The sequence below is a fragment of the Clarias gariepinus genome, chromosome 6 (assembly GCF_024256425.1).
Source record: "Clarias gariepinus isolate MV-2021 ecotype Netherlands chromosome 6, CGAR_prim_01v2, whole genome shotgun sequence".
In the NCBI taxonomy this organism is placed as follows: Eukaryota; Metazoa; Chordata; class Actinopteri; order Siluriformes; family Clariidae; genus Clarias; species Clarias gariepinus.
In genome coordinates, this window is record NC_071105.1 from 28,146,550 (window position 1) to 28,173,940 (window position 27,391).

At 37.3% G+C, this 27,391-nt stretch overlaps 1 protein-coding gene across 1 annotated transcript in view; it reads right to left on the reverse strand.

Annotated features, from left to right (window-relative positions):
* Positions 1 to 25,674, reverse strand: part of esyt1b (extended synaptotagmin-like protein 1b) — a 42,286-nt gene extending 16,612 nt beyond the window's left edge. The window contains exons 1-32 of the mRNA XM_053499652.1: positions 24,694 to 25,674; positions 23,854 to 23,895; positions 18,400 to 18,534; positions 17,952 to 18,025; positions 17,125 to 17,197; positions 16,855 to 16,944; positions 16,576 to 16,631; positions 16,362 to 16,482; positions 15,750 to 15,926; positions 15,324 to 15,406; positions 13,409 to 13,457; positions 12,224 to 12,313; positions 11,949 to 12,044; positions 11,438 to 11,509; positions 10,308 to 10,394; positions 10,021 to 10,170; positions 9,228 to 9,332; positions 8,974 to 9,150; positions 8,808 to 8,893; positions 8,661 to 8,709; positions 8,395 to 8,484; positions 8,213 to 8,308; positions 6,939 to 7,010; positions 6,606 to 6,692; positions 4,830 to 4,976; positions 3,755 to 3,858; positions 3,405 to 3,579; positions 2,071 to 2,247; positions 1,878 to 1,960; positions 1,693 to 1,741; positions 604 to 693; positions 413 to 505 (exon numbers count right to left, since the gene is read on the reverse strand). Coding sequence (XP_053355627.1) covers positions 413 to 505; positions 604 to 693; positions 1,693 to 1,741; positions 1,878 to 1,960; positions 2,071 to 2,247; positions 3,405 to 3,579; positions 3,755 to 3,858; positions 4,830 to 4,976; positions 6,606 to 6,692; positions 6,939 to 7,010; positions 8,213 to 8,308; positions 8,395 to 8,484; positions 8,661 to 8,709; positions 8,808 to 8,893; positions 8,974 to 9,150; positions 9,228 to 9,332; positions 10,021 to 10,170; positions 10,308 to 10,394; positions 11,438 to 11,509; positions 11,949 to 12,044; positions 12,224 to 12,313; positions 13,409 to 13,457; positions 15,324 to 15,406; positions 15,750 to 15,926; positions 16,362 to 16,482; positions 16,576 to 16,631; positions 16,855 to 16,944; positions 17,125 to 17,197; positions 17,952 to 18,025; positions 18,400 to 18,534; positions 23,854 to 23,895; positions 24,694 to 25,029 — 3,411 coding nt within the window. The 5' untranslated portion in view covers positions 25,030 to 25,674. The remainder of the gene's footprint in view (positions 1 to 412; positions 506 to 603; positions 694 to 1,692; positions 1,742 to 1,877; positions 1,961 to 2,070; positions 2,248 to 3,404; positions 3,580 to 3,754; positions 3,859 to 4,829; positions 4,977 to 6,605; positions 6,693 to 6,938; positions 7,011 to 8,212; positions 8,309 to 8,394; positions 8,485 to 8,660; positions 8,710 to 8,807; positions 8,894 to 8,973; positions 9,151 to 9,227; positions 9,333 to 10,020; positions 10,171 to 10,307; positions 10,395 to 11,437; positions 11,510 to 11,948; positions 12,045 to 12,223; positions 12,314 to 13,408; positions 13,458 to 15,323; positions 15,407 to 15,749; positions 15,927 to 16,361; positions 16,483 to 16,575; positions 16,632 to 16,854; positions 16,945 to 17,124; positions 17,198 to 17,951; positions 18,026 to 18,399; positions 18,535 to 23,853; positions 23,896 to 24,693) is intronic.
* Between the last annotated feature and the right edge of the window lie 1,717 nt (positions 25,675 to 27,391).

The following is a 27,391-nucleotide window of genomic DNA, read 5'->3' on the forward strand; positions in this document are numbered from 1 at the left end:
ATGATGTACTCATCATCCACAATGCGCACTGTACAGTTGTCTGGAGTCAGTAAGGAAGTTGCGTCAAGTGGTGAGGATTAGACTCAGCAATGTTATGTGGCAAATAATATAAGGTTATATAGCAACTTGAATGCATTAAATGACAAGTGGAGACAAAGTGTTGTTGTTGTTAGTCTTGGCACAGGTTTTACGCCAGATGTTCTTCCTAACCAAAATCTTGTGATGGAAAAAGCTGTGTATGCACCATCAAATTCTGTTCAACATGCACATATGCCACTTATTAGTTGCTGATTAGTAAATTGCATGGATAACAATTCATGGAAATCTACACAATTATGTGTCATGGAGAGGTAAACATCCTGGCAAGTGTGTGTATATGTTTGTGTGTGTGTGTGTGTGTGGTGTAACTCACTGGCAGTGCGTGAGCTTTCTCAACAAGAACAAACAGCATGGCTGCAGCAGGTGAGGTTTTATTCTCGTAGGAGGCGGATTGTAACTGCAGCGCCTAAAAAGTATTTTAATTAATAGGTCAAAAAAAAAGAAAACCTCTATCAGTGACTACAATACTGTGTGAATTAAACATGTACAACACCAACACCGTACCTGTTGCAGTTTATCTGGCTCTGACACTTTCTGGAGCCATTCTAGAACAAGATGAAGTTGTCCATGTTTCACACCATCCAGTGTAAACCACTAAAAAACAAAAAACAAAAAAAAAAATGCATAAACAGCAATAAACCATGTGTATGCCCATAGACACTCATGGGCCATTTCATTAGGTACGCTTTGCTAGTACTAGATTGGATCCCCTTTTGCCTTTAGAACTGCCTTTATTTTCGATGACTTTAAAAAATATATTTTATTTGAAATTTTTACATGGTGCTGGAAACATTCCGTAGAGGTTTTGGTGGATATTGACATGACAGGATTACACAGCTGCTGTAGATTGGACGGTGTGAATCTCCCATTGCAACAAATCCCAATGGTGCTCTATTCGATTGAGATCCGGTGACCGTGGAGACCATTCGAGTGCAGTGAACTCAGTGTCAGGTTCAAGAAACGGGTTTGAGATAATTTTAGCTTTGTGACATGGTGCATTATCCCGTGGTCACAAAGGGATGGACATGGTCAGCAACAATACACCAAATTCAGACTCTAGCATCTGAGTGTCACAGCAGAAATCGAGACTTATCAGACCAGGCAATGTGTATTCCAATTTTCTAACTCTACTGAAATGTTCTCCTTTTCTGATGATCAACCACTTTCTTTGTAGTTTAAAAGGTTTTATGAGCAAAAGCGTCTGCCAATATGGCAATGCCCCTCTTATTTTATATCACTTCCATACTATTCAGTGAGCATTTTGTAAAGAGTGAAACAGCATCACCTCTAAATGCTACATAAAGCTACATACAGAAAGTAAAAAAGACTTTCAGTAAGAATAATAAACATATTACAACATTTACCAGATGTGAAATTTTACAAGAGGGAGTGGAGTAGGATTGCCAAATCAATATTTGCAAAGTAGACTCCTGTCCCAAAAGACAAGGGTGTGCACACGCACAACGTCTGCAATTTTAAGAGAGTTAAGACTTTTTACATCCACTGTAAATTAATTACCCTGTGGCCTTAAAAAAAAGAACAATAAATAAATGAATAAATAATAATAATGATGTCATTCAAGTTAGAACTGACCTGGTCAATAAACTGAGCCTGAATGATTTCACTCATGCTGATGTGACACCTGTTGAACAAAAACGTAATATTTAATTAACATAAAAACATTTTAATGTCTGCAAAAGATTTATGTTGGTCTTTTATCAGTCCTAACAACAAATGACAAGTAAGTTTTCTGTACCCGCTAATTGTGGGATACATACCTTCCTAGAAAATCATCCTTATCAATGTCTTTGTCAAAAACTTCTATGGAGACTTCTGACGCTGACTCAGAGACCAAAACCAGCTGCAAAGAGATTTGGGAATACTACTCTTAGAACTGACCCATTACCTGTGCTTTTATCATTAAATGTGTTATTGTCCATCATAAAGATATCTAGAACACTGTCTGCTTACCTCGTACATCTCATTCCAGGTGGGGTTGAGATTCTCCTTAATGACGTGACTCTTGAAGGTGTTGTTTCCGATGCTAATCTTAACATAGGGGTCACTTTTTCCCTTCACCATACCCCCCATAAGGTTGTCCTTTGCAATCAAATTCTGAGCTTCCAGCAGGTGAATACGCAGTACACCCTACAGAGAACAACAAGAACACATGTGACTTGGATAATCGCCCTTGTTTATAATGTGGCCTCCTGAGACCCGGAGTCTACTGCAATTTCTCCTCATTGATTTTCTTTATTAGCATTTGATAACATGGGAACATGGAGCTGTGTGTAAAATCAGACAAGGGTACTCTTCAAGTTCATCTGGTTATATTTAATTGGCTATTAAAGCAGTGAAGTATGATGTACAACACACACAGTGATAAATTACAAAAGACATAGCGGTCGTCTCGGTCGACACTGTCAGCACTGATAAATAAAGCATTGTTTAGCATTGCTACAACTAACACGTCAAATTTGTAATTCATTTAGCTTACATCTTCCACTAATCTGGTCTCGCCATAAGTTCCTACAACAGATTACATCATACTGTACTCAGTGTTGTTACTTTTTAAAGTAACTAATTACATTACAAAATTACTGTCTTCAAAAAGTAATCAGTTACATTACAGCATTACTTTCTGATAAAAGTAACTAGTTAGAGTACTTTTCCATTGCAGAAAATTTAAATTCCTTGATTCTTCATGCATGTTGTTTTAGTCAAGACCTTTATAATTATTCTATTACCATCACTTAGCGAAGTTTGGCCTATAATATGTTATTAGTAGGGGTAACTACTAATACCCCTATCTCACCTACCCGGTTTTGCGCGGTGGCCATAAGTCTGGTTTATCATGATCTAGCACGAGTTTTGGCGCTGTGAGCGGGTTTCCATCTTTTTGCGCGTCGGTCCTTGTGTAGTCAAACCGCATAGGTAAGATAGGAGTATAACAGCAGGAATAACGGAGTGGGCGGGGTTATCGGAGGCGGGGCTTGTAGGATGACCTTCTCTCTCTCTCACACACACACACACTAACAAATTGGGAATGCTTGCTGTCTGGCTTAAAAATTACATAAATTGTCTGAATAACAGATTACATTTTTGATTAAATAACTAAATAACTGAGTACTTAAATAGCGGACCTAACGCGCTGGATTATTCGTTACATCAAAAATGTAATCCAAGTACGCGTTACACCCAACACTGATTCTACTTCACTTACACGCGAAGTTTCTCTTGCCCTTCTTTCATGTTCTCACCACTAATCCTCGTTTAAAACACTGTTTCCTGCCTTTTTTACCTACCTCTCTGCCAAAGCTGGGATCTGGGCTGGTATGTGGAGGTCGAACATCAATTGCAGGAACGTCCTCTGGAATTTTCTCACTCTCCTTCTCTTTATTCTTCTCTTTCTCCATCTCATTCGCATCAGGATCAGTTATAGAAGATGTTATAGTGACTGGGACCAATAACTCACTTGACCTTAACATTAAACACCCACACACACAAAATTAGTCCTTAACAATAAATACTTAAATTCTCATGAGTCTAACAAAAAATAAACAGAATAGCAGGAATTAGTAATGGTTGCTGTGTGTGGGGGGGGGGGGGGGGGGGGGGGGTTGTGCATGTGGGGAGTTTGTGTGCTCATTCTCACGTTTGAACTAGTTCATCCTCCGCTTTGCTGTCCATGGCAGAGTCCTCCAGTGCAACAGTTTCTATACTCTCTGTGGAACACTCTGTCACTTTGGGGCACAGGATCTATGACATTGAACATTAAAATATATAATTAATTTATAATAATAACTTCTAAACTATCTTACCCATTATTGTGAGATTAAAAACATAAAATAATAGTTAAGTATGTAATTGCGGTTATGTATATAACCCTGGGTAATATCTAGGGCAGTTAGGATCACCTACTGTAGAAATGCAGAATGTTACAAAGCAGCTTTACAGATGTTAAAAGTCCAGACATAAATATAAAAAAAGTAAAACCTGTATAAATTTATAGCTTCATCAATTTATCCATATTGGGCAAATATTTATAGTGCGACTATAAATAAATCCATTGACAGATGTTTATACATGCTGTACACTGCCTGGGCAAAAAAAATATTATCCATATAGATATAAATAAACCTTTGAATAGATAATGGATAATTACTGCATTGATTATGTTTCAGCTGGCATTGATTTTTAACCCTAGCTGATGTAGTGAGTAGCTTCTCATTTTTTCAACAACCAGGTCAGAAGACGTTCCCTCTGTTAATGAAAAAGATATCATTGTCTTTCAGAAGGATCAAATTATTGGCCTGAATTAAGCTAAGAAGGAGATTGCTGAAATTACTGCAATTGGGTTAAGAAACGTCCAACACAAACCTGGAGGGATAGTGGTGAATTCTCAAGTTTGAGGAAGAAATGTGGTCATATATCATAAATGACCATGATCTGGGATCACTTAAATTCTTGTTGAAGTTGCATCATAAAAATGATTGACAGTTGAAATCACAGTTATGTTTAATAATGTAAATAATAGCATCACATGTACACTGTGATTAGAAATTAAAGGGCTGGAACTAAAAGGTTATGTGGCTTCTTAGTGAGGCTTATGGGAGTATAAAGTAGCAATGGAAAAGGTCTTGTGGTCTGATGAGCCTAGATTTACCCTATTCCCGACTGATCTGCAGGCATTTTGCCCGAGGCCGGTAAACAAAGGTTTGGCACTTTACCTTAAGCTGTGCCCTCAGTAGGATCTGACTTTGAGGTGAAGCTCCATCCAATTGTAGACACTGGTCCAACAGCAAATTTGGTTGGGAAAGGAGCTCTTTTATAGGAATCACCACAGAGCCAAGTGCAAAGTCCCAGCAGTGTGACAACTATAGAGGAACGTTAAACATGTAATGATTAATGTCACATCACATTAGTTCCACATCATGTGTAGTTGGTTCCACAATATGAAAGCCATAATAACATTTACAATGACTATTAATTTTACATTTTAAAGATCCTTACTCTTAAGACATAAGACATTCAAGGAAGAACACAATGCAAGATAAATTTTCCCTTTATAACTAGCTGTATGTCTACACCTAAACATCACACTAGTATGAACATTGCCATGACACCACTCCCTCCTCTCCCATCACAACCATAAAGAGAAATTCAGAAAGACTCTCCAATACAATTAAAGGGGGAAAAGTATGTGACTGATTTTTTAGTTTATATCTTGGTAACCCGTAAGGGGTAGGGCATGTTTTTTTTCCCCCAGTGTAGGAGAGATTCTTGCAATCAGTAAAATTTGGTTTGTAAGCCTTGATCTATACATCATTTGATATTTTTGAATCAATAATAGTATAATAAAAAAAGAAATAAAAAACAAAAAACAAAAAAAGAAATACAGTGGGACCTTGAATTGCGAGTTATTCTGTCTGCAAGCATTTTGCAGGATGAGCAACATTTTGTAATAAATTTATTAAATGAGTGAGGTCTTGATGTACAAGTACTATAGTATGCATGCGCTTCGTCCGTCGAGGGTTATGTAATCACAAATGAGCCAACGGTTCTTCTCGCTCTCGCGCTGTGGGATTGTTGGTAATTGTCTCCCATGCTCAGTCTCAGTGTGCGTGTGTCACTCATATAGTCAACATCTGTGTGCGAGTGTGCTATTTAATATAACATTGTAACCCCATTCTGTGCGTGCACATTTAAAATTTAATTTCCTTGTGACTGTTCTTTAATGTACTTCAACAGCAGCCCATGTAAAGAAAAAAAGTTAAAAAGGCTGCAGCAGTGCTGGAGATGTTTACGGGAGTGACTTCATTAGTGTGTGTGAGCTAAAGTCGTCCTATACAGTAGCCCTCCTGCTTCTGCTTCTTCTATCGTCCAACACCAGTCACAATTCTTTTCAAAGGTAAAATGCAGGTTAATTAGTATAATTTTTACTTGATATTTTGTAGGATTTATTTTATATATATTTTTTTTTAACAAATCATTGGAGTTTTTTTTTTCATTTCTTCTTCGGGGATTAGCTTTGATAGACTTGTGTTTTGATATACAAGCACACTTCTGGAACAAATTATGCTTGCAATCCAAGGTTTAACCGTATCTTATTTCACATATTTTACCACATTTACTTCTGGCTGTTTATAATAAAAATTGATTCTCTATAATATAATGTAATTGAAATATTAATATGATGACACCATAGTTTCTCAACAGAAAAAAAGATTAATCTTATTTCATAAGTCACATTTTGAGTAATCTTTTTGTTATAACATAAACGGATGTGAGAAAATACTGTATATGAATATTACCTTTATATATGAATTTATAAATATTACCTTTATATATAAATGTTATGGGTAAAATACAAGCATAGACACTACACCATATGAACACACAGTTAAACTACCAAAGAGGTAAAATCAGCTCTAGATAATCTTATGTTACTTGACATTGCAAACTCTTTTTTTTTTTTGCATTTGGGACAGAATATATTCTTATACCTTCACAACAAGTTCGGCCTTCTGGGGGTCTTTAACCAGAAAATGGAAGGCCTCTTTCCACTGAGGTGAAGAGGTACGATCACACACCTTTAATTGAAGCAAAACCAAAAGCAAAACGTTAAATTGTAGTTTTGTAAAATAGTTACATTTTGTGAGTAATAATAACCAAATTAACATCATTAATGTTCACAGGTAACATAATAATATATAATAATAATATAACATCAAAATAAAGAACCACATTTAAAACATGGAATGTAGAAAATAGCAATAAAACAATATGTCAAACCAATATGTATGTAGAAAATAGCAAAAGTACAGTAAATGTCTCACCGTGGTTTTGTGTGTGGTCCCGGCTAGAATAAGTTCAGCACCAACCTTAGGCTCTTTGCCACTCTTCTTTAACTATACACACACACACACACATACATACATACATACTGAATAAAGTTAGTTATTTTTTAAGGTTAAAAATATTTCTTAATATTAGTTATTCAACTAATGAGGGTTTTTAAAAAAAAAAAAAATTGTCTTGTCCTTATACATTGTGGACAACAATGAAGTTAAGACATCTATAAAAACAGAGAATGGCAAATATTCAATTTACACTTTGTACAAGCCAATTATAATGCAACCAAGCAACATTTCATGCCTAAAAGATGACAAAATAAAAAGTTATTTTTTATAAATTAAATTATGTTATTTTTTAAATCTGCTTTGTGACAATGTCCACAAATAAAAATGAAATGAAATTTAAGGAATCAATAATATTAATTAAACTGCTCCTTTTAAAACAGGCTCATTTCTGACATCTAGAAAGAAACGTCTTACAATCTATTACTGCACATGATCTACATGTCCTAGAGGTCCTGACCTGTTCATGAAAACAGTGTCTTTCTATGGACCTTGTACCTAGTCACTGATTATGCCTTTTTGATGTCTTATTAACATAAAATGCTCACTATTCACCCAAAATTTAGGGATATGATTTTTTTTACTAAATAATGAACAAAAAATGTCTAAATTCAAGTCAAAATCAGTTGATCGACAGAACGCCCAGTCTGGCCCAGATTAGGTTTCCTATCAACATCTAGTGTTTATAGGGAAACACATTGAGGCTGATATCTTGTATGGTCACGCACATTAGTTTAGCCATAAATAATCTTAGTTTTGTCTGATTGACCTGTGAGAGAGAAATATCACCATTTCCAGACAGATAACTGGAATAATGGTTGTGGCACTCTTTAAAATGAAGAGATGTTAATATCAATAGGGTAACCTCTTTTTTGTTGCACTACTGTGGAGTCGCTAAATAGTTTTTTCAACTCAAGCAACTTACATTTATTATGAAACTGCCTATAAAATATAAAGGGACATGTGAAGAGTGTAGACCATATGGGGAAATCAACTACAACCCTGCGTCCCTGAACTGATTGTCATGGTTATACATGCTTTTTAAATGACACTATGGCAAACTGAATAAAAATGACTAAATGACACTGCATTTGTTATTACGGCTCATGTCATTTGTTAGGAAACATCCATTTTTAATTTAAATAATCATTCAAATTAGGAGTAATAGTTAATGTATATGTTCGTGGACTCACAGGAAGATCATAGGCGCCCTCCAGATATACAAACAGCAGGGATACAGCAGGTACTGCCTTGTTCATGTACAAGTTCTTAGACTGGTAACTCAACACCTGCAGTAAGAATTAATCAGTGATTGTCTTGTATGTAATTTTTCAGTGATGTAACATCTGGTGTTAGACTAAAGAACGTCTTCTACCTGCTGCAGTTTATCCGACTGGGTAACTCCGCGCATCCACTCCAGAGTCAGATGAACACGGCCGTGTTTCACATCACTCAGGGTAAACCACTGAGATAGAGAAAGCATCCAGTACAAGCGCCAGTCAATTTAAAGCTTTTGTGAACTGAAATGTTTTTATCATAAGTCAATTTAAAGCCTGGCAAAGCTAACCACAGCAACAAATTTTCTCAGATCACCATATGAGTGCCATTATCCTGCATTACTGTTGATCAACAAAACCTCACCTCATCCATATATCTGGATTTAATAATGTCGCTTAACTTGATCTTCAATCTGAAAGCCAAACAACATTAAGATTAACCAAAACCATGATCCCCATGTTGCATCGACAGAAGAATAAAAAATTTGTACTGTATTGTTAAATATATCACCTCCCCATGAAGTCATCTTTCATGTCCATGTCGTGGTCAAATACCTCTAATGATAAGTCTTGACCAGAAAGATCAGTCAAAACCACCTGAAAAGAGAAACTCTTTTGTTAAGTACAAAAACAATGAATAAAAATCTGAACTTAGTGCAGACCGGCAGAATTTGTACCTCATACATCTCGTTCCAGGTGGGGTTGAGATTCTCCTTAATCACACGACTTTTAAAGGTGCTGCCTCCAATATTAATGATGGTGTAGGCATCACTCTTCCCCTTCACCATGCCCCCCATCAAGTTGTCTTTGGGTACCAAATTCTGTCCCTCCAGCAGGTGAATACGCAGCACCCCCTATAGAGTGCAATCATGGGTAAAACAGAGTGAACAATGCTTCTTAAAGTCAAAAACGTCTCAGGCTTTCGGTTTACCTCAGTAGCAAAACTGTCATCAACGGTGCTATGTTGAGGTCTTAAAGATGTTGGATCACTCGAGAGAATGGAGGAGGCTACAGCAGTTTCATCGATCCACAGCACCTATAAGATAACGCAAAATTAGATAACTCCATTTTTTTCAGTTGGGTGAGCACCTTTTTAATTTTTTTCTTATATTAAATGAACAATAATTATTGGAAATGTATTCTTTGAGTCAAAAGGGTGTTAAAAAGCATTAATGGCAAAATACTATGTAAAAATAGTTTCAGTTATATAAATGTGAATGTTGTGTGATATTGCAAAGGCTACAATTCCATCTTTCACCGTTTTATCACATTGCACCTAATAGTTTGCTTTACGTTCCAGAAAGAAACGATGCTACAGGCTTTTCAGGACGTATCAGGACGTCTTCGATCTGAAAAGTGGAAGTGGAATACTGTATGTGGAAGTTCTAAGCTTCTAAAAGAACTTTATATAGTAGTTTTCAAATATGTCCAAATAATAACCAGATGCATTATACAGTACATTAATTTTACATTTATTCATCTGATAAACATTTTTTTAATGAGTGCATAAACTATTACTCCTTAACTCTAAAACCTTAATTGTAAACATTTTTTATTGCTAATTTGAAAATTTTGTAAAAATTGGAATAGTTAATCATTACATACAGTCTGAGCATATTTTCTAAAAAATGGTCATTATTTTGCAACCATGTAAGCATTTTTAGGTACAAAATCAAGCCATATTGTATTTGCACATTGCAAAATGCATTTAGAAATTATGTTACCCTGAGTATAGTGTTGATGTGAATACGGCTGTCTGGGCCTGATTTATTCAGCTGAAACCACTGATCCATGCTGAGCTGAGGGGAAGACAGAAGGCTGGAGAGAGGCAGGGACAGGCTGCCCAGGGACTGTACTCGGTCATTATCTTTAACCTGGAAGAACACAGAGAACGCAATAAACTTAAATCGTACTTTTACCAGGTGCGAGTCACAACCTCTCTGTGGCACATTTCACTTTGCACTGCATCATGGCACCCTTAATCCAACAATGCATTAACGGGATTTTGTACCTGGATATCCATGTCCTTTTTGTGTGGATCTTGTATGAAGAACGTGAAGGCATCTTCCCACACAGGATTTACCGTGTTCCAGCAAGTCTACATAAAAACAAAGAGGGCGAATAAGCAATAAAAAAAAAATAGTTACATTAAAAAGGAAAAATCTGAAGTAAACTAGTACTTCTGTAAACAGTAATTAGTTTCAGTGCAAGTTTTTTGTGTCTACATGACTAAACATCAGTGCAAGTGGTGACATGGCACAGAATTGTGCAAATAAAAAAACATAAAAAAAAGTTGACAGTGGATGAATACATTATTGAATGGTGTGGCTAGCCAACAAACTGTTCTTCTTTTTATGAACTGGGGGCCAAACGTAAACGAGGTGCAAGATACTTAACCTTACATAATTCTATTTCTTTGTAGTAGTAAGTAAGGCAGAGAGTTCTGTGGTACGGAAAGTCAGTCAGGCTCATGTACCTGAAATAATAATATCACTGATTACATTAAAGCTATGAGCTTATTTTTAGCTTTAACCTTTTAACTATTTCTAAAAACTCTTTTCCAGCCAAAGGCGGGCACGTGCGCAAGTTTATATTTATATAGTAATTAAATATAAGAATTATTAATTTGTGTTGGCTTAAATGTGTTCGGCCAGGGCACCATTTTAGTGCTTCGAAGGCATCAACTTCGAGACCTGACTGTTCACTTTCTGCCTATTATAACCCACTCTTTAATAGATGCCTATGTAACAAGATAACCTCATAACCTGTCAGTGAGTTTAATGTTGTGGCTGATCGATGTAATACAGTACTAAGACACACCTTAGTGGCCAAATGTACCTTGTATGTATAATGTGTATGCAACTGTCTCTTCAAAATGCTGTTCTGAAAGAAGGTCTAAATTTAAAGAGAGAGTCATAAATGAACAAGTGGCACAATCCTGAAGAAGGGATCTGAGTTTGTGACTCTGGAATCTGTCTGGGAATGCTATTGTTATCCTAAAAATGTTCTTTTATGATAAGAAAAACACCAAAAGAAATCAAAACACAAAGGAAACTATCTTGAGTCCAATCAAAACGGCAATACTTTCATAACGGACATCAAATTATGTTTGCATTATACTTGCATATCCTAATAACATACTCTGCTTTCTTGGGTTACATCCTGGACAGAAAGCTGCACCATGGGACTGGGATCTTTGCTGCCTTTTTTCATCTGAAATTGATTAAAAGAAAGAGGATAACACAACATTTCAACATATCCAAGTTGTCTTTTATCAAAGACGTTTGAGGCTTATGATTTTAAAAGCTCTGCATAGTTTTGTCCCCTGTATACTGTCAAGCAAGTCAACCTGTAAAAATAAAAGCTTTTCTTTGTGTATGTTTCTAAATGATACCATTATCAATGCAATAAAAATTTAAGTGTCTAACTGTTAAACTTCACACATTTTACTTTATTTTCTCAAAGTAACAATGCACACTTATATAAAAAAAAAAATATGGCATTTTAAAAAAATATTAGCCATCATTAAATATTCATTCAACAGTCAGAAACACAGACACACAGAACGCTATTTAAGAGCAGTTAGTTAACAGTTATACACCCTGGAAAACAACCTAACCACATGAACAGGAAAGTAAAAACTGTGACTCACAGGAAGTGCCTCTGCCTTGTCCAAATACACGGTCAGAATGGCTGATGAGGGGGGATTTGCTGTATTACTCAGAATTGTTTCATTTCTGTTTAGAACCTGACAGAGAGAAGGAAGATATGTCTGTATGTTTAAGGCGTGCCTCAAAGTTAAACACATTGCTTCTCTACTGTCACTGTTATTAAGTCTCATGCCAACATCTCAAATCCACTTCTGCCTTTCATTAAACACAGTTTTAAAATTGGTGTTTGCATGTGAACGTGTGTAATTGGACTCACCTGCTCTAGATTATCAGTGGTGTCCTGCAACGTCAGCCATTCCAGTTTGAGATGAACACGGCCTGTAGGAGTATCCTTCAAAGTGTACCACTGAAGAGGAAAAACATTAGCCCTTTTTTGCAAGTGAAATTAGTTAAATAATGAATAATTAATAACATAAGAATGATATTTGTGCTGTCTTCAATTACTTTATGAGGGGGTATTAAAAGATTTTGAGATGGTAGAGCACAAGGCTGCACGCACAGGGAGCATTAACATTCATAAGTCAGTGTGCCAAAAGACAACACTGTGCACATCGTGAGCTGTGCAACTGATGCTTCTCTGATCATGTGCGTTAAAAAAACCTGCTATATTCATCGTGAACAGCAAGTTAAAGCAAAGAGCAAACGTGAAATTCTAAGTGAAATTACGTTTGACATGATTCTGCAAGTTTACGGTGATGCGGCAATAAACCATTCTAGGTGTTTTAAGTAGCGAATGCACTTTATGAGCAGAAGAACATCATTAGAAGACAAAGAAATATCGGTAAGACAAGCTTAACCTTTGAAAATGCCGAAATCATTCTTTGTCAGAGAACAATGCACAACATTGCTGTCATTGTCAGTATATAATATGTAACAGGCCAGGCAACCCTCGACTGTGATTTAAACATGCGCCGTGTTCGAAAACGCTTCCCAGGTTGCTGAACCAGGAGCAGAAGGAACATCACGTCATAGTCTGACAAGAACCCTGTCAGCATGCCGTGGATGACCCGTCCTTCATTTCAAGGATCATTACTGGTGATGAAACTTGGGTGTATGGGTACGGCCCTGAGACGAAAGAACTTGATAGTCTTGATAATGGAAGAGCCCATCATCTCCATGACCGAAAAAGGTGAGGTAGGTCTGCAGCTCAACCAAGTGCATCCTCATCGTCTTTTTCGATATTCGTGGCATAGTGCATCAAAAATTCTTCCCAAGGGCCAGGCCGTCAATAGAATTCTACTGTCAGGTTTTAAGGCGTCGACGTTTCGAGGACATACGACGAAAGGATCCGTGGTGCGGTTATCTCAAAACTTTTTAATTCCCCCTCGTACATTTGTGGATATACTTAGAAAACACACTTACACCCATGAGAAGTGCAAAAGATAAAAGAGCATTAATATGCATATTAATATTAATATGATGGCTTCTAAAAGGATCCTACCTCATCAATAACTTTAGCCTTCTTCACTATTCCCAAATCCATCTTAGTCCTGCAAAAAACATAAAAATCCAGTCCTGAAGGAGCTTTTTTGCTATTTAATTTCAACCAGTAGAATTTGTAAGGAGTTTGTTTTTGCAAAGTAGTGATTTTCTCTTCTATTACTGGGGTTCAAATTCTGAAAGTTATGTCCTTATGTCCTTAATGCTTAATCATAGAAATCCTCTCTCATCCAGTGCATTCTGGAATGTTTCCTTGTGCTTTCCATCTGTTTCCTTGAACTCGATCCTTTGTGTTTGTTTCAAAAACAAAGTCATTAAGACTGTAACCCCACTCGGTTAGCCTATACAGGGTCCCTGCTACCTCATGCACTAACCATTACAGATACTCTTCAAGAGCTCAAGAACACGTCAATACTGCAATCTGATAAAAGGGTACGCAGTCACAGGCTGAAACCAAGCCTCTATTACATTAGAGTTGCCACTGATGATACAAGTTGATGAAGCTTTTTAAATCATGATGACATGCTACAGTACGTACATGTATTGCACATATCAAATAACTGACAAACTGGTTTTAAAGTGTACCCAACACAAACTTACTCCTGGGGTTTAATATGATGTCAGCACTATAGTGCTGGTTTTAGTCATGCTATGCAAATAACACCATGCAAATTAGAAAGCAAGTCTGGTTGGCTTAAATCCCGATGGCCAGAACCTGGTAAAAACTGTGTTCATTGTAAGAGCCTAATTTAAAAATAATGGGCTACCTGGACAAAAACTAGATAACCATACTCCTCTGTCTATAATGCAAATATAACAGAAGCAGACAGCTACCTCTAACTATCACTGCCTGTCATCACAACATTTCTTTGGAGTTGGGTTTAAAAGTTTGTGTTGTGTGACTAATGCACTGGTATGGTAACATCACATCATTGGCTACTAAGTTTAAGGCATTGAGCTTAATCACCGTACACAACGCATGTATGCAGCAAACAGACAAGAGTGCTTGGCCAATACTTTTCAATATAGTTCCCAAAAACATGAAGAAATTACCCAATATTTACGCTAAAGAGAAATAAAGATATTCCACATAATTCCTGTGAAGCACAAGCCATTCCGCAGCTTTTACCATTTCAGACTCGAGAGTTCCCTCTAGGACCCAGACTGTTCACAAAGTGTGTGTGAGGTGCCTAAGAGCCCCAGCAACACCAGGGACCGTGTCTCCTTCCTTATCTAAATGATTCATTGTGTGAACAGTCCAAACAGACAAACCCAACTCTCTCAACTCGCCTGGAAACTAATAGCATGTCACGAAAATATTATCTGTAAACTAAAAACACAGTGCGATTCACACATTCTGTCTGTGAGAGCTGCTCATCTGCCCCAGTGATGACAGACAGGAAAACAAGCCTGTGGTTGATGTTACTGAGGGCCCTCTGCACCTGGTGTCCAATAAAACTAACCAGCTGTTCCAGAAACTGAGGTCACTGTGACACTGTCTACCACATATCTTGAAAGCATGTTGGGCCACAATGTAAGAAGATTACAAATCCATGCCATGTGGCACAAAGGCACAGAGAGAGCAGAATTGGCAGTGCTCCCAGGCATAACTGTCTCTCCCCTGTCAGTAACAGCAACACAAGACTGTTATCAGCTAATGTCTGTGAGCTTACATATTTAGAACAGGGCAGATAAGGCTTTCCCCAGAGCGTGTTACCCTGCTCTGTGTCACAGCACAAGCAAAACTACTGCAAATACTGTGTAGTGCATTAAGCTGATTCTTTGCAGATGCTGTGCTGTACAATAAAGCAACCATAACCCAAACCTAAAAGTCCTCTTAAATTGTCTGCAACAGAGGGATGTAAAACATTAAAGACAAGCATTTATGAGTGTTAAACGAAGACGAATGATTGTACCTGCCCAGAAAGTCATCCTTGTCTGGATCTTTGTCATATACCTCTACCTCCAATTCTTGTCCAGGCACTTCATGAACAATTACCTGGAAGACACACAACACAGTCAAGGAGAAATAAAGTGACTACGCACTTGGCTCGATACAAGTTGTTATGCTTTCAACTGCATTCATTACACATTTGACTTTTATGTCAGATGCAACCCTCCCATTGCATCCAGCTGCAACCTCATCCCTGCATGAGCCACTAATGCCTGCAATGTGGCAATACATGGTTCGAAAAGTGTTTTAAACGTTTCTTTTTTATATATATATATAATTTTCAGCTTCAGCTTAGTGCTTTACATTTCAGTAACATGACAAAAACATTAATTTATGTTTAAATTTGGACATGTGTGTGTGTGTGTGGGTGTGTGGGGGTGTGTCTTACCTCATATATCTCACCCCATTGTGGCCTGTCTGTGTTGTCTTTGTGGTGAGATTTAAAGGTCTGTGGCCCCACTCTGATCAAAGCATACGGGTCAGACATGCCTGACATCACACCCTTCACATAGTTATCCTTGGCTGCCAATTTATCAGCTTCCAACAGGTGAATACGGACCACACCCTGATAAGGGGGAGAAAAAAAAAGAATTTGTATATAAGAAAAGAACAGTGTTTATATGAGTTAAAACATTCTTCCTGGCAAGTAGAAGCAATCCGGCCATTTTCCTCTGACCTCTCTTAACACAGATTTTCCAACTACAGGGCTGTTACTGACAGTTTTTTTATATACTATTTATGTGAATTCTAGAGAACGTTAAGTCTAAGATTCCCAGGAGATCAGCAGTTAATGAAACATGATCTGCTGATATCTGCATGATTTTATGCATTGTGCTGTTGCCACATGATTAGCTGATTGGATACCTGCATAAATCTGCAGGTACACTGGTGTTCCAATTAAAGTGGATGCTGAGTGTATGTACGGATAAATTAGTGTGAGAGCAGCTATATCTGAATGTATCTGTAGGTATGTATATGCAATTGTGTGTACATGTGTTACCCTAGGCAAAGGAGAGCGAAGCTGTGCTACTGGTAAATCCGGCACCAGTGGAACAGTGAGGCGGTTAGGAAGCACCAGAACAGAGGCAATGGCGTCCATTATCATAGTGTCCGACTTCAAACTGAGAATGAGAAGCAAGAAAAATCACTAGTTCACCCCTATCACACAAAAGCAAAAGCACACCAGCAAGGTCAATTATTTCTACTTGACTAACTTGAGTCCTGGAATGTCTAAGAGATTGGTTAGTCCAGTCCAGTTGATTTCCAGCTTCTGATAAAGAGAAGAAAATGGAAGAAGTTGTAAGAATAAGATTTGGCACTTCCAGAATAAATTATTTTAAAATGATCAAAGTATATACTAAATAATAGTGTGATAGTGCAAACATAATATAATAAAAAGATCAATAATAAATCAATTACTGGCTTTTTTCAGGAAACTGATTGCAAAAAAAAAAGAAGAAAAGTATAGGATGAGTAATTATACAGGAACTTACAGGCCTACGGATGAAAAACATAGTGAGCGCCCCTACAATAGGCACATTGCCGATCAAAGGCTCCAAAATCACCCTCATCATACCACTGAGCTGAGAAAGACAGTATCAAAGAATAATAATTACAACTCCAGGTAATAAATAATAATTACATCTTCATGTAATTAGTCTACTCCTGGTTTTAGAATTGCTGTACATTAATAGTCATTATGGTAATTACAGTTTAATATATGGACTATTGTTTCAAAGAGCAAAGTATGAGTATCAGATCACCTGTATTCCTTTCACTCCTGCTTTACAGAAATACCTCTTCACCTCCACATTTATCTCTACATTCCCCACATAGCTGCACAAAAGTGGGAAATACGTTTACAAAGCCAAATAAGTAATAACATATATATATATAATAATATAATTATATTTCTGCAACAACAAAAAAAGAAGTTTACGTAGGTTATATTCATGGCAACAATACTTAACTTTGGTAAGTGGGCATTTTTTTGTCAAAACTATTTTTTGTTTGCTTGTGACTTTAACACCTGAGAATGAGGCCAAAGTAAGATGGAGGGTCCAGCAGTCACCGTGACTACTGTATATCCAAATATCAGCTGAGCAAGCTAATTTGTTTGGAATTAGAACATTATAAATAGCTATTGCCCAGGGCAGCTGTTTAACTCCCACAACAAATGCTGGCACAAATGGGTGGTTATGGTTAGCAAAATGCTAAATATACAGTACACATACCAAAGGTCTATTTATGTGTGGGATTTAAACAACCTGTAACAAAATGTCTTTCTTTTCATAAGAGCTGGTAAACAATCTTAATACCCAATTCTTGATCACAGTTAAGAAATAAATAAATAAAAACAAATATTATATATTCTATACATGGTTGCAAGCAACGATGATTGGGCCCAAGTACCAGTTTAAGGCTGAATTTCTTTGTGATATAAACTTTCTTTTTTTTGTGCGAACTCCAACTTAGATCCTACCTCAATCACTGCAGCCAGATACATATACATAATTATTGATTATTACAAAACAATCTACAAAATAGTTTTACAAAAATATATATAAAATAAAAAAACATTTAGACTCACCTGATGTAGACATCAAGTAATATTTGTCCCTTTTCATTCTCGGTATGAGCTTTCACTCCGACAACTTTCATAGGCTGTAACAACATGAAAAAGGTTGTTCTAGAAATTATGCTACTATTAACACACCTATTGCAGTGTTATAGTAAACAGTACACGCGTGCATGGATGTTGATTATACACAGTAAGGGACACGCACTAAGACCCAGCAGGGGAGACGATTACCCACAATTCCCCAGCACAAGAGAGAGAAAAAACGTGGTCTCAGTTGTGATCACGTGACGCTCGGCGTCAAAACAAGAAGCGCATACGTGATACAGTACATGATACTCAGTACTCGTAAAGCAAGACTTGCTCGTTTTTCAAGTCAAAATTTATTTAAAAATCTTTGTAAAACCTTTTTTATTTCTCATAGAGATGTCTGAATTTTGTAACTAGTATTGAGACAAACCTTGTCACCAAAGTCAATCTTAGTGAAGCTGAGAGTCTGCAGGTGTGTACTGGATGCTCGGATGGATGGTGCAATGCTCTCCGTAAGCAACTTCTCCAAGTACTGACCAATAAATGGCCATGCTTGCTGGATAACCTGAGACACAAAGAAAGAGAGAGAGAGAGAGAGAGAGAGAGAGAGAGAGAGAGAGAACTGTTGAATGTAGTTATATAAACCATCCATTAAACAACAAATTAGATTTTGGCCAATTAGATTTGCAATTACATGACTTTTATGCATTCATGGGGCAGCAAAGATATAAATATACATGAATATTCTTTTTTTTTGGACACTGAGTATAGAATGTTGATACTCGATACTGATAATATTTCTTATGAATACAAACACAAGAAGTTTGCATGGATAAGGACATAAGAGGAGATTTGTGTCTCAAGGGTTTAACAACGACCTCAAGCATATGGAGCTAACTGTAGGAACATCATGTGCTTGCAAACCATCAGCTTAATTTCTATTTAGAGAAAGAGGTAATGAGCAATTGTCATGACAATGTCTAACTGTCTGTGACACACACCGATCAGCCATAACTTTAAAACCTTTAACTTTAAAGCCACCTAGGTTTTAGATCTCTCCTTGTGTGGCTGGGGCAACTCCGGCCCTTCACAGGACTAGGTACAGAACACTGTTGGACGAGATGCAACTCATTACCAAGCAATAGACATTTGACAGAAGAAAGCTGGCCAATGAACCATTCCCACATACAAAAAAGAGAACACCAAAGAAATAGCAGGAGAAATCCTAGGTACTTTTGACACACACGGAAAAAAAGAGGGGACAAGATCAAATACTAGACAGAAACTTGCAAGAACAAAAGACTGCTTCAGTGTGCACATGATCTATGAGCACATTAAAAACCAATGAGGTGGAAAGGTTTAGATGGAAGCTAAAGCAGCTGATATCCAGTCATTCAAAAAGATCAGTTGAACAGCTGAAATCGAGTCACACATGCTTCAAGTCTCTCACAAGGTTAAAGCTGCCAGCACTCACACATGACAGCAATTATTTTTACGTGTGTGTGTGTGTGTGTGTGTGTGTGTGCGTGTGTATATACTTGCAAAAAAAAGCTTGCAAAAAAATAGCTTTTTTACACAAAAAAATTGCACACAAACACATACATATACAGAAATACGCCTATACTAGCATGAAGTACCCATAAGTTTGCAGAGAGTTAAGAGGTTAAAGCTAAAAATCAAAGAGAAGAAATTGAAAAAGTAGATCTGATATAGATTATTTTTTTTCTTAAAACAACTCCACTGGGTTACAATTAATGTATACCACTTCAGCACTGTTATTTCAGTGGTAAGAAGATGAACTAATCCCAGTGAAAATCTTCAGTTTAGCTTTTCTAATCAATATCTGTTGGTGCAGGTGTTTGTTTAAATTGAACAGGTAGCGCATTAGTAACTTATTTAAAAGTTGATTATTAAATTCACAACATAACTGTTCATAACATCGCTTTTACTCTCCATTTATTTTCACTTATGGTGCAGGTTAAACTTCAGGCAAATACCTAAGGACTGGCAAAGTTTTATAAAATTCTGTCCAGCCAGTTCCGCTGTGATAAATCTCGCTAGACAGACAGACAGACAGACAGACAGACAGACAGACAGAAAAAAGATTTTCTTAGACCGGTTTTGTGTCCTCCATAAAGATGTCACTAAGACAGAATTCTGGCTAATGTACAGACAAACTCTCTTTTATTTATGTAAATATACACATATATAAAAAATTCTTCCACCGAGTGAATAAAGGTTTTGATCATTGACCATGCACAACCCTGCCAGTGATGCCTAACAACGACCTAAAATTAGCAGCAAAAATCCAGCTTTTACTCAATATCCCAACAGCACTAAAGTAGACTGAACACCTCAGGCAGTTCAAGAAAGTGACAAGTGAATGTAGCTCATGGAAAAAAAAATCACCTGCAATACACTTCAGAACCCCAAAACATGGCAACCAAACTTTTAGTGCCGGCAAGACAAGAACAAAGATATATATTTACATAAGCAGAACAATACATGTAAATACATTTACATTAGTTTACATAAGAAAGTTTTAGAGTCAGTTTTGTTTAAAAATGTGCAATGTGAAGCTTTAAGTTACTTGGCTGTAATGACTCAGACATATCACTGGCAACCAGAAACTCCTAGCAACCAGGGGAAAAAATAAAAAACATTCTACCACAAAAACCCTAGGCAACGTTGTTGGGCAAAGCAGTCCTGTGCATCTACAAGTAAACAGACTCACTAGTTATTGAATACTTTGTAGTATTACTATATTATTGTAAATATTTTATCATCATATAATGGTACCTGATAATAAAATATCTGCAGTGATATACTACAAAGTATAATATAACTAGTAAGTCTACTCACTCACACAACAACATACAGTGGTGTGAAAAACTATTTGCCCCCTTCCTGATTTCTTATTCTTTTGCATGTTTGTCACACTTAAATGTTTCTGCTTATCAAAAACCGTTAACTATTAGTCAAAGTTAACATAATTGAACACAAAATGCAGTTTTTAAATGAAGGTTTACGTTATTAAGGGAGAAAAAAAACTCCAAATCTACATGGCCCTGTGTGAAAAAGTGATTGCCCCCCTTGTTAAAAAATAACTTAACTGTGGTTTATCACTCCTGAGTTCAATTTCTGTAGTCACCCCCAGGCCTGATTACTGCCACACCTGTTTCAATCAAGAAATCACTTAAATAGGAGCTACCTGACACAGAGAAGTAGACCAAAAGCACCTCAAAAGCTAGAAATCATGCCAAGATCCAAAGAAATTCAGGAACAAATGAGAACAAAAGTAATTGAGATCTATCAGTCTGGTAAAGGTTATAAAGCCATTTCTAAAGCTTTGGGACTCCAGCAAACCACAGTGAGAGCCATTATCCACAAATGGCAAAAACATGGAACAGTGGTGAACCTTACCAGGAGTGGCCGGCCGACCAAAATTACCCCAAAAGCGCAGAGACAACTCATCCGAGAGGCCACAAAAGACCCCAGGACAACATCTAAAGAACTGCAGGCCTCACTTGCCTCAATTAAGGTCAGTGTTCACGACTCCACCATAAGAAAGAGACTGGGCAAAAACGGCCTGCATGGCAGATTTCCAAGGCGCAAACCACTATTAAGCAAAAAGAACAATAAGGCTCGTCTCAATTTTGCTAAAAAACATCTCAATGATTGCCAAGACTTTTGGGAAAATACCTTGTGGACCGACGAGACAAAAGTTAAACTTTTTGGAATGTGCGTGTCCCGTTACATCTGGCGTAAAAGTAACGCAGCATTTTTGAATCCTATTGAGATGTTGTGGCATGACCTTAAAAAGGCAGTTCATGCTAGAAAACCCTCAAATAAAGCTGAATTATAACAATTCTGCAAAGATGAGTGGGCCAAAATTCCTCCAGAGCGCTGTAAAAGACTCGTTGCAAGTTATCGCAAACGCTTGATTGCAGTTATTGCTGCTAAGGGTGGCCCAACCAGTTATTAGGTTCAGGGGGCAATTACTTTTTCACACAGGGCCATGTAGGTTTGGATTTTTTTTCTCCCTAAATAATAAAAACCATCATTTAAAAACTGCATTTTGTGTTTACTTGTGTTATCTTTGACTAATAGTTAAATGTGTTTGATGATCAGAAACATTTTGTGTGACAAATATGCAAAAGAATAAGAAATCAGGAAGGGGGCAAATAGTTTTTCACACCACTGTATTTGCAATTACTGTATGGGGAATTTAGCCCATCATAGACAGTAGAAGTAAATTGGAGAACCTGGTAGAAAGCACAAGAATGCAGGGAAAACTAGTAAACAAACAGTAACCCAAGATTAGGCCCAAACCTGGGACCTTGGAGCTGTTTGGCCACAATGCTACCTTGAAGCATTGACCTGAAGAATCAGGCACAGTGTTAGTGTACATAGAGTGACGGCAAAAAATTTATTTAATCAAGCTTCAATTCAATTTACGAGATGATTAACCGTGCAAAATCGAAGGAGTCTGATTATCTTACCCATAATGCAGCTGTACTGATGTATTTTTAGTGCACAGGCCTGGCTTTAAAACAATCAAATTAGAACCTGGCATCTGCCCAGTGGAATGTTGTGTGGTCTCCCTGTTCCTCCTTTCAGTACAATGCTAAGTGGAAAAAACTTGTAGTAACGAGCATTGTGCTCCATAATTGAGGGGTTTCACTGCAAAATGTAAACTTATTTTTAAGATTTTAAACAATCTGATTTAGTTACATTCCTCAGGCACACTTAATTGTCTATGAATAAAATATTTTAGCAATTTAATGATATACCTTTAAACCTTTAAGCGTTAACATTTTTGGCAATATGTAAAACTGGACAGCTGTATTTCAGCACTAAAATCTGACTTTACATGGTTTCTTTTTGTCACGTTATCAGTAAAGCGAGTCTACCAGCAGGTTAAAATGGTGGATGACATGAATTAACTGCATTTGAAGAACAATTGAAGAATGTTGAAGCAAAAAAACTATTTTTTTCAGTTTGTTGCCTGCCATTGCAGATAACCAAGTAGCCAGGGTCTTTTACGATGAGGTGCTGGAAGATGAAATGGGGATGATTGTTATCTGAACTTATTGTATTCTTTTTAATGTTTCTCATGAACATCAACAATTTTTGTAATTAAAAAGGTTTTTGGGCAGATTTTTTTTTGCCTTGTTCCAATCAATTTTCTTTCATTATGACTCAAAAACACAGCAGGAGTTAGCTATGTTTTTTATTAAAAGACAACCAACATACAGTATAATTACAATAAATTGCATATTTACATTGTCACAAACTCAACTGCAGGTTAATGAATCAATTTGTACCAAAAAGTGGGAGGTGGATGTAAATAATTTTGAAAAATATTAAAATTATTTAAATAAATCGCACTAATATGGACAAAAAAAAAAAAAGGTTTGACGTGATATTTTGACTTTCTTGCTTTGTAATACTCTTGTGGCTCAAAGGAAATGTGTACAAAATATTTAGCCATTTTTTTCCAAAACTTTTGAGGGCACAATTTCTCATTCTGTAGTGAAACCCTTCAACTGAAAAGTACCCTGAATAGAATACAACTATGCCAGGAAGTGGCGGTGTGCTTATTTGTGCCTTTATGTGTGAGCGTGTGCGTGCATGCATGTGCGCATAACAAAATGGATGGCACTGAAATAGCTGTCCTTTTTTTGAGTCAAGCATTTGGTATCAGGCATGGTTACATAGATGACTTTCCTGCTGTGACTAAACTGTTCCTGTTGTGTTTCAGTCTTCTGCCATTATGGGAGGGCTAGGGGTGGAGCCTAAGTTAGGGTTTGTGGTTCTGTGTAACCATGAAAACTGCTAAAGGCAGTAAACACACTTCAGAAAACAGAACGGAGTCGCATACCTTATTAAGCCATTCAACCTTCTCCACATCTGGGAAGTTGACCTGTGGGGTATAGGTACACAAATGTTTAGAATTAATGCATGTTTCATATTGCATTATTGCAACATAAATCATTTTCCTTTCTGTGAAGGAAATACACAGCTTGTATGAAATACATAGACAACTAAACTTAAAACCTGATTATAACTAACAGACATGCCTTTTATGGCTAAAATAGTCTGCATTTTCTCCTATCTGCTCGGAAGGAATTTTACCCGCCCTCATAGAGACACATGCCAGGACATTTAGGAATGGACAGTATGAACTGGGAAAAGAGAATGAATAGTAAAACACTAAACACAGAGACTGGTGAAGGAGAGTCGGTTACTTAAAACAAATTATAGGTTAAACATTGTTTACTGGACAGGGTGGAGGACTGACTGTATACACACGCTGCACATGAAGTCATTAAAAAGCTCTAGATTTAAACAATGTCAAAATCCCCACTAGGACAAACTACAACACTAAACACTGCTGGATGGAAAAGTACTGTAATGTTACTGAAGAGTAAATATAACATAGAGTGTTTTTTCTATAAATGCTGCTTCAGTCCAGTTGTAAAGGGGTGACCTGTGTAGATTGCATATACATATAGAAGTAATTACAGTGTTTAATCGCAAACACCAAAGGGAGGCTAGAGTGATCGGGTGGAGCCGCTAGCAGCGACACGCGTGTCTAATGGGTAAGCACTTTATTTATTTATTTATTTATTTTAAACGGTTGTGACGCAGAAGTGTCTCGCACTCGTGTTTGTTTGCTTTTGCTTTTATCCGCCCGGCTTTTGTTTTTGATCATTCTCACCCAGGCAGGCAGGTCCTTCTGGCTCCTGTACACGCTGCTGGAGGATTCATGCTCTTCGTGCAGTAGCTGGATGGCAGACCGTAACTTCGCCTCTTTGGCTTCCCGAGTGTGTTTCCATCCCGAGTACAGCGCGAGTCCAAACACCACCAGACTGCTGCTCACTCGGTAATACCCGGCCAGGTAAACGGGTAACAACGCTGTAAGACATTTCCCAAAAGTCCATAAAATGCCCACGGCATCAATTCCCCTGTCTTTAGGGACAAGGGTCTGGTTCTCTCTCTTTGGATCACTTTGCTCCTTTGCTAACAAACCCGGCCCTGGATCTTTCTCTGACATCCTTCTTGCACGATTCCTAAATATTGACTTTAGCTAGGAAAACAGTCCCGAGCTGGGATCCTGCACGTGTGTGTTCTGGCTCCCGGGTCGAGCTGCAGTGCTCGCGTTCGAGCAAAATCTTCGGGGAGGAAAAACCGCGTCGCACTGCGGATCTCACAGGGTCGTGACTCAGCTCGAAAGAACGGGATTTTTTCCTCTTCTCAACCAGTAATGGAACCTGAAACGCGCTTCATGCCCCCTTTTTCTCTCTCTCTCTCTCTGCCTGCTGATGGGCTCAAGACAGAAGTTTCGTCATGGAAACGCCCCAAAAGTTGCTGTGTGTGTCAACGCAGTTGTCTACCAAGAGGTTTTAGATCACTTCATGCTTCCGACTGCAGACCAGCTTTATCGACATGCTGATTTCCTTTTCCAGAAGGACTTTTGACCTGGCCACAGTGCCAAATCTAACAAAAACTGGTTTGCTGATCGTGATATTACTGTGCTTGACTGGCCAGCCAACTCGCTTTCTTTGTCAAAAAGATAAACCCGACCAATACAGCAATACAGACTGCTATGAAAGCAACCTGGTCTTTACTATTGCCCCAGCAGTGCCACAGGCTGATCACCTCCATGCCATGACACATTGGTGCAGGAATTTTTGCTAAAAAAAAAAGCCCTGAAGTATTGCACGCATAAATGAACATAACTTCAGAATGTCTGTATGTATTGTTATTTCTTTTAATAGGTCTGAGATACCAACTTTTTTATTTTTTTATGAGCTGAAAGCTGTAATCACCAAAAATCAAAGCAAAACGTCTGGAAATATTTCACTTTGCATATACAGTACTAAATATAGAACATATGAGTTTCACTTAAAAAAAAATCCAAAGAAAACTAACTTCATGATTTTTATGCACATTGCATATATACACACACACACACATATGTATATATACACATACATACACATAGTAGGTAGTAGGTTTTGAAAAGAATAACCCATTTAATTGACTGTAATCACATTTTGTTGCATTGCAGCCTGAAATGAAGAAAGAGAGTTTTTGTTTTATCCAGCTGTATTTACTCAGTGAAACTTTAAACATCCAACATAACACCAACATGTCAAAGAATAAAAAAAACAGAATTACTGATTTGGGAAAAGGATTAACCCCCACCTAAAAATGACATGTGTCATGGCAAATCTCAAGCATTTTCAAATAAAAGTCACTGAGTCAACTTTGAGTAGAGAAAAAGCAAACCAAGTTCATTAAAGACGGTCTTAAAGAGACAAATCTGAACCGACTGGTCGGACAGACAGATAGAAAGATGCCCCACAAAGTCCTCCTTTCCCTAATTCAACATGAGTTTATATACCTGACATTCACCTTTTTGCTCCTTCTTGTTTCTTTGTTTGATTCAATTTTAATATCAATTTGATAAGCTCAGAATGGAAAGCTGAAGCATTATAGTCCCTGGTAGTGCAACTGAAGCAAACAATATTGGGTGGCAAGCGACTGTCAAAAAAAAATCTCCAGGATAAATTTGTGCACATGCACAAGTCAGGATATGGATACAAAAGAATTTCATTATCACTGGCTAGAAGCTTAGTGAAGTGTATTATTAAGGAGTGGAAAGTATTTGATCCAACACAGCCCTTCCCAGGAGGAAATTGGTCAGAAAGGCTACTAAGAGGCCCACAGCAACCCTGCAGCAATTGTGAATTTTTGACAAACAGTGGTCATAGTGTGCATGTGATAACATTACCATACATTCTCCCTGGCTTGAACAAAAGTGTTGCAAGAAAAAAACAAGCAAGTGAGCTCTGCAAAAAAGAGGCCACATGGAAAAAGGTGTTACGGTCAGATGATACTTAGACTGAATTATTTCCACAACACCAAATTATTTTTCTGGCAGAAATCCAATACAGCTCAACATACAAATATCTCTATTCCTACAGTAAAGTATGAAGGTGATAATATCCTGTTATATGGTGTTTTTCTGCAGGAGGGACTAAAGTATTTGTTAGGATAGACAAGTCTATCTAAGATAGATGATTAAGGTTTTTTTATATATTTTTTTCTGACAAGTTGGTGTTAGATCTTTGAATTGTTAATGTTGAACTGTTAAGAGTTGCACTAAGTAAATACTGTACAGCTGGATAAATCAAATACTGTGGAAGTCTTGAAGTCCTCCTTTTAGGTGCAAAGCAAAACAAAATGTGACTATTTTCAAGGAGGAGATTCTTTTCTGTACCCACTGTACATATGGCACACCTAAAACATTTCCCAGCCCCATGATAAGTCACCACCTGGATTTAACTAAGCAATTTTTTTTTTTTTTAAATACTGCAGTGATTAATATGGTTCAGCTGGCAACAAGTTAC